Source organism: Parasteatoda tepidariorum, chromosome 7 (assembly GCF_043381705.1).
Source record: "Parasteatoda tepidariorum isolate YZ-2023 chromosome 7, CAS_Ptep_4.0, whole genome shotgun sequence".
NCBI classification, from domain to species: domain Eukaryota; kingdom Metazoa; phylum Arthropoda; class Arachnida; order Araneae; family Theridiidae; genus Parasteatoda; species Parasteatoda tepidariorum.
The window spans coordinates 43,974,269-43,982,013 of record NC_092210.1 but is presented as its reverse complement, the minus strand read 5'-3'; the positions used below and the strand labels follow the sequence as shown (position 1 = coordinate 43,982,013).

Sequence of the window (7,745 nt, the reverse complement as noted above, 5' to 3'; positions counted from 1 at the left end):
AAAAAATTAAACAAACCAGGCAGAAATTTAATTTGTGCTATCAATTACGATATATATCAAAGGATTATTAAGAAGTTTAGAATCATAGACATGGCGACATATTTCGGTAAATACGGAGAACATTCGTTTTTGAATAAGAAACAACTATAAGACTTTGCAAAAGCATTGGATGTTATTGGACCAGTAAAAATGGAGCATCTTATGCTGACATGCAGTTAACAAATCAAATGTGAGGTAAAGAAGTTTTACTTGTGTTTTAACTGTGGATGAAAATCGTCTGCAAAAAACACTATTTATTATTCTTTCATCAGTTTCTCTGAATGCGAACAGAAAGTCGTATATTTGTTTCGATTTTTAGACATTTTTATTTATTCTTATTAATTGTTAGTTGATTATTTAATAAGTTTTGTTTTCGCCATTTCACACGATTTAAGAAAAGAAGCAAAAAGAAGGCTGTGTCACGTCGTTTCATTAGATTGGCGATGTTGATATTCGTTCGCGCTGGAAGCTTGGTACTCATTCACTTAAATGCAAACAGGCTCTCTCCATAATAGATAATGGATTTTTCTTAAATTGCAACAGAGTATAGTATCATCGTTCGCAAAAGGAATAATGAAATTCAATGTTCATTTCTTCTATTTTCTTTATCTAATTAAAGGTTCTCATTCACGTTACCGCGCATGCCCAAGCTTCTTAACGTCATCTGTACGTTCTTCTATGATATAATCTTTCTTATCCTTCATTACAGCAGCTTTTTATGATCTTCTCGTATTAAGTGTGTGTTTGTTAATGCCAAAGAGAATGTTAGCTAAAATTAAATACTTTATTATCTGCTTTCAACAAGTAATTCTGTTTCCCAGTAAACTATGGTTTTGGGGCTCATTTTACGCTTTGAATGAGATACGAAAGTGAGTATGCTATTTTGATTTGAACTCGAACTATTGCTCTGGCAGCCATCATGATTTTTATAAGTATTACGCTGTTGTCTAGACCAAATTAAAATGCCTCAAATTAATGGAATAGCAAAGCTGACGAAGGGTCATTATGATTCATGAAAGCTGCAAATGGGAGCTTCTTTGATAAAGAACGATCAACAGGAAAATATTAAGGAAATAGAATCGAAATAGTCTGAAGAAGCATTGTCTGACGCCATTAAGAAGCTATGTAAATGGATAGAAATAGATTAAAAGGCACGAGCAGATTTTAATTTGCTGGTAAGCCCTAGAGAACTTTGTCACATGGAGCATTTCATCGTAAAACGAACGTTTCATCAAACGTTGTTTAAAAATCGAATGGACTGGAGAAACGATTTCAGTTCTAAAACAGTTAATATCCCGAAAAATGATCATGACGAAACCGATGTCTGATCATTTAAATTTATTCTTAGAAATAATTGTCAGGAGTACATTTTATGGAAATAGTTGTTAGGAACAAATTCTTAGAAATAGTTGTCAATAAGAAATACAGCTCGAAATCACTTGTGATCAAATTATTCCCCTCTAAAGTATTCGAAAATATTTTGAAGTTTTGGAAGTGCTCTCAAATCTAGAGACGAATTCACTAATCCTGAAGCATTCAAAATTAAATTTATAAAAGAATTCAAAGCTGGAAAAGGAAAATTAATTATGAATTGCACGCTGATTTCTGCTCTTCAACTAATCAAAACTGAAAACAACAGAAGAAATCAATCAAAGAAAAAAGGAGATGGAAAAAGGCGTGAGAATAACAGATAATTTTGGATAAGTTGCAACGACTGCTTGAAAATGAAAAGCCATTTTTCGAAACATAAAAGCAAAAAAGGAGAAAAAAAGGTTTGTAAAACCAGATGTGAACACCGAACTTATCGGCAAATATTTTATTTGGATAATTGGTTTGAATGACAGAAAATCTAGAACTATCCATCTTAAAAATGTGTTATTCGTTTCAGAATTAAAGAACAATTTCATATTTACATCAAAAGTAGCCGAAAACAGAAGAGCAATGAATTTTCTGTCAAGGTAATTAAGACTAGGAAACTCGATGGATGTGTTCTAATGACCACTTTCTGAATAGGAAAGCTGTATTTTATCAGGCCAAAAATCGAATCAGCTACTTTTGTTACTATATTCCAGAAATGACATCCAAAATTCGGAAATTAAATTGAAATTGGTCCAAAGAAATTAGAAACTGAAAGAATAGTGTATGTTAAATTCCGATAACAAAGAAAGGACTGTAAAATTTCTATCAAATCAAAACAAATTAAAACACTGTTTTAAAAATAATTAAAAATTCAAAAGTATTTAACTACTGAATTTTATACCTACTGACGTATGAAAACAAAAGAGAATACTACCTCTCGTTGGATCGAAGTATCTCGTTACAATCTTCCTCAGCAAACTGAAGACGAAGAATACTAGGGGCCACGGAAACGGGGAGACATTTTATAAATGAAGGGACAAAGTCCCTTCTAAGATTACAATTTTTCAATCAAAGCTTGAGTATTTTATTTTACAATTAAAAAATCTATATATATAAAAATCTCTTGTCACAGTTTTAGTGGTTAAACTCCTCCTAAACGGCTCGACCGATTTTGATGAAATTTTATATGTATATTCAGTAGGTCTGAGAATAGGTTTTAAATTTTTTTTTTCATTTTTTGGACATATTTAGCGTATATTTTAAATATATCTTTATTTAATCGTATTCGGATCAAAACTAGACATGGAAACAAATCAAAAATAATATTCACGCACCTTGCAACAAGTCATATCAAACTCTTATACTTATTCTCACCCTTAAAAGGAGAGCATCAAATATATTTGCAAGTATGTGAATAAAGGCAATGATATGGCAGTACTTCGAGTTGAAAATACCAATGTGACTGATCTTCCAGTGAATAACAGCGACGAAATAACGCTGTACCAAATTGGCCGGTACATCAGCTCCAATGAAGCTGTTCGGCGTATCTTTGGATTCCCAATTCATGAACGGGATCCAACCGTTAGTCATTTAGCCGTCCATCTTGAAAATGGTCGGAGCGTATATTTCACGAACGAGACAGCGATTGACCGAGTTATAAATCCACCAAAAACTATACTCACCGAATTTTTTAAATTGTGTAATCGTACGGATGCTTTTGGTGCCTTTGCACGGACATTACTCTACTCAGAAGTACCACACTATTTCACATGGGCTCAAACAAAAAAAATGGTCACCCCGCTAGCAAGGCACACCGGTTGATGCATGTCCCGGTTTATTCAAATCAAACGCCTTGGGGAGAGTATTTACAGTCACTTCAAGGCAGACTGAGTGCTTCTATTTTTGACTGTTGTTGGTTAATGTCACCGGCTTATTGTCATTTTAAGATATACGTAAAGTCGATGGACATCAGCATTCAACTTATAAAGATGCATGCCTTGAACTCGGCTTACTGGAAGACGACAACCAGTGGGAATGTATGCTTGCTGAAGCAGCATTGAACTGTGCTGCAAAGCAAATTCGTCTACTATTTGCTATAGTATTAACTACATGCTTCCCGGCCCGTATAGAAACGTTATGGGATAATCACAAAGATTCGATGACTGATGATATACGGTATCAACATCACACAAGTTGCAACGATCTAACTATTGCATTCAGAGATGCTATGTACAATGAAGCACTGATTGCTATTGAGGATCTTTGCCTTAGTATTGCCAACTTGCCCCTCAGTCATTTCGATATGCCTTCGCCAAATCGAAGTGCATCTGATTTATTAACCACTGACATGAATCATGAATTTCAATACAATACGATAGAAATGGCAGTGATTGTTGCTTGCAATGTTCCACTAATGAATGAGGAACAAAGGAACATTTATGACAGCATTATGCTCGCAGTTTCGTCAGGACAAGGTGGATTTTTCTTTGGATGCACCAGGTGGAATTGGAAAACATTTATTATTCCGCTGATTCTCGCTGAAATACAATCAAATAATGGCATCGCGTTGGCCGTTGCATCATCTGGCATTGCGGCTATTTTATTGGATGGAGGGAGAACAGCTCATTCAGTATTTAAGCTGCCATTAAATATTAAGCTGCCATTAAACAACCAAGACGCAGTGTGCAGCATTAAAAAGTAATCGTCTATGGCCATAGTGTTGAAACACTGTAAAATTATGTAAAAATGCATTATGTACTGTAAAAATGCACTATGGCACACAAACATTCGCTTGATGCGTTGAACAGGACATTCAAAGATATAAAAAACAAACACTTCGCGTCATTCCGCTTTCAACGTATGCTAATGAGATCAATGCTTGCTTGAAATCATCTCCACTGTGGCGTAATGTTGAAAAAGTTCAACTAAAAGTAACTATGCGCGTCCAAATGCTTCGAGATCCATCTGCTGAAACATTCTCAAAACAATTGTTAGATATCGGTGATGGAAAAGTTACTAAGAATGAGACTAGATGCATGAAATTACCGGACGATTTCTGCACAATCATTGATTCCCAAGATGCTCTCATTAACTTAATATTTCGCGACGCACGCCCGCAATACATTCATCATGAGTAGCTGGCAGAAAGGGTGATTTTAGCAGCAAAAAATGTGAACGTCAACGAATTGAATCTGAAGATGCAACAGTAATTGCCAGGTAACTTGGTGACATATAAATCCGTTGATACATTTTGTGATCACTTTGAAACTGCAAATTTTACAACAGAGTTTTTAAACTCATTGGATTTACCAGGCATACCACCGCATAATTTAGTACTCAAAGTTGGATCTCCGGTTATTTTGCTTCGAAATTTGAACCCATCACGGCTGTGCAACGGCACGCGATTAGTCGTTAAAAAATTAATGAACAGCGTTATTAAACTCATTACTTTAAATGACAAATTCCGGGGTGAAAATATATTACTTCCAGGAATCCCTATTATACCCACAGATGCGCCAATTCAATTTAAACGCATTTAGTGCCCCATTATATTAGCATTTGCAATGACAAGGCCAAACAATGTCTGTTTGTATCTTAGATTTGAGCACGCCATGTTTTTCATACGGACATGCTCATACGGCATATACGGCTCATACATTTCATACGGCATACGTGGCATGCTCTCGAGTGGACAAACCATCCAGTTTATTTGTGTTAGCTGAAGATGGAATGACAAAAAATATCGTACACTCCGTTGCACTAAGAGATTAATATTGTTGACTAATATCTTCAGAATTCGTTGTATATACAATTTATTAAAAAGAGTTACAATAAATTAAAAAAACCATTATTTGGTGTGTTGTTATTTTCACATTCCGCCATCGTTCTCAGCGCTCCATGCCTCTTCCACTCATATACCACGTGCGCGCACACTTACAATAAATGAGATATATTTTCATACTCTAGAAATAATTCATATGGCAAAACAGCGTTTGCCGGGTCAGCTAGTATATATATAATTTTTTGATGTCTGAATTCTAAAAAAAATGTCTATTTCAAGCGAGTTTAACATTTTCTCGGTGGGAACTGCTACCAAATAATCCCTTACTCCCCCTGGCAGAAGAAGCGATATTAAATTACCATAGTTATTTATAAGCAGTCTGTACTTGAGCCACTGCGGATTATCTATAAATAAGCTGTAGGAAAACGTCTCGTAGACGCTGATGTTTGATTCAGGACGTCTAATGGATCATGCGGACGGAATTCTGAACGTCTTCTGGATGAATTGTGCTGTATTGGACGTCCTTATGCTGACCAATTTTAAAATTCTTCGTTTCAAATATCACAGCAGAAAAAAACAGCGGATAGAAAAAAAAAGCAGCGCGTAAGGAGGGAAGAGGGGGAAAAGGTTTCTCATTAGAGTAAAGTTCGATCTCCCTTTTGGAGGTCCGAACCCACCTGAGCCCAAAGAATTTTAATCCAAGCCCACCTGTGCTCCGGATACATAGGATTATTTAGAGTTCGATATAGGGTAAGCTAACCAGTGAAGGAACACTCAAGCATCGCTTGCCTTTAAAAAAATCATATTAATTTCAAAATTCGTAATTTTAGTTAAATGACAGTGTCAACATATTTGCTATTAATTGCAAATTATGTAAAAAAATATTAGAGAACTTACATAATATTATTTTAAAGTTTTGGAAGTTCAAATAACAAGTAGTAAGAAGACAAAGTGAAGGAATAGCTCTTACCAGTGAAGGGACACAAAATTTCCCAGTGAAGGAACACTTAATTTTGGTTATTTTTTAATGCTCTTTATTAATTTATATGGCATATAAATATCTAAAAGCAAGCCTATTCTTGAAATTATAACATACAAATACTTGGAAAATGCTAAAAAAATTTTTGTAATCATGAATTGAAAAGTAAAGTGTCAACATATTAACACATACTGTTCATTCACTAGGAAATCTATGCCCATTAAAGGAACATGCCTGTTCCTTCAATGGTTAGAAGTTGTTTTTTGTATTTTTAACATACTTTTGATGCAAAACATCACTAACGTTACAAGAAAATTAAAGTTTTTCTTTCATTTTCATTAACTTAGAAAAATCGCTCATCGTTTGACGATCCAGTGAATAAACGCCCCCTTATCTCTGTACTTGATTATGCTATGATGCTTAAAAAAATAAAACGTAACTTCAATAACTATATATTGAATTCTTATTTTCACAGCGAGAAAAATAAAACTATTGTTTGCAATTAATTCCACTTCAAAGATATAAATACAAACACTCACCTTATAATTTTTGCAAAGAAGCAAGGTGTTGCAGAGATAATAGCAAATTTGAAAAATTTTCCACAGAAGTCTATGTGACCAGGTAATCCAAAACATTGCTAGATGACTTCCTATTGTTTGGCAGTAAGCCATTGTTACCAATCAATCTAAAGAAAAACTTACAAATTCTTATTTTTAATCAATATATATGAAATGTTCCTTCATTGGGTAGTGTTCATTCACTGATTGGTTTACCCTATATGTCGGATAAAAGCCTTATTTTTCAGTCTTGTCTACACAGCCTTTGATGTCTGAACAAGGAAATCGGTCATTAAAACATTTTTATCACTGACATGTAAAACAAAAAGTGAAATGAAAAACTGAACTGATGAAAACTCCAAGATGACTAAAAAAAAATTAATTTAAAGCTAAATAAAAGTTATTTCTCATTTAGCAATTAGTGTTAGCCTCACAGAGTAAAAACGCCGAACAGAAGTAACATATCTCTTAATATTTTATATCTTTTTATACTCAATAACAAACGGTTGTTTACAAGTATATATATATATATATATATATATATATATATTTCTGTTATATTAAAAAGCTTGGGTCAATATAGTGATAAAGACACGTTTTTTCGAAACGTACTTTACAAGTGTCAGAAATGATCACTATGCCTTAGCACACTAAACAGAAACCTCCTACAGTGTACGGGGAAATTTTTAGGTTTTTAGACAAAACATTCGTATGAAAAATTTGAAAACGAGGCTAATCATTATATTCCTAAAAGCCTTCCAATGATTGCATTTTAATTAAATGGCTTATTATAAGAAAATACCTAGTTTAAATTTTTTTTAAAGAAATTTTTCTTTTCATCCAGAGTAAGGCAACAGTACATCATGCCTTTTCAAAAATATTTAAATCCTTTGCCGAGAGATAGCACCACGCACTTCCTACAAATTTATAAGCCACATCAAAATGCAACATCAAACTATGTTAATTAAAATCTTATAGGTTATTTACAGTAAGTAATATGGAATAGGATATAATTAAATCTTATAATTAT

General features: G+C 33.8%; 1 protein-coding gene across 1 annotated transcript; it reads left to right on the top strand.

The window, feature by feature from the left end:
• Window positions 1–2,826: 2,826 nt before the first annotated feature.
• On the top strand, window positions 2,827–4,099 carry LOC107452276 (uncharacterized). The gene is made up of 2 exons (XM_016068636.2): window positions 2,827–3,214; window positions 3,345–4,099. The coding sequence occupies exons 1-2, from the start codon at window positions 2,827–2,829 to the stop codon at window positions 4,097–4,099; spliced, it is 1,143 nt and encodes a 380-aa protein (XP_015924122.1).
• Window positions 4,100–7,745: the final 3,646 nt, after the last annotated feature.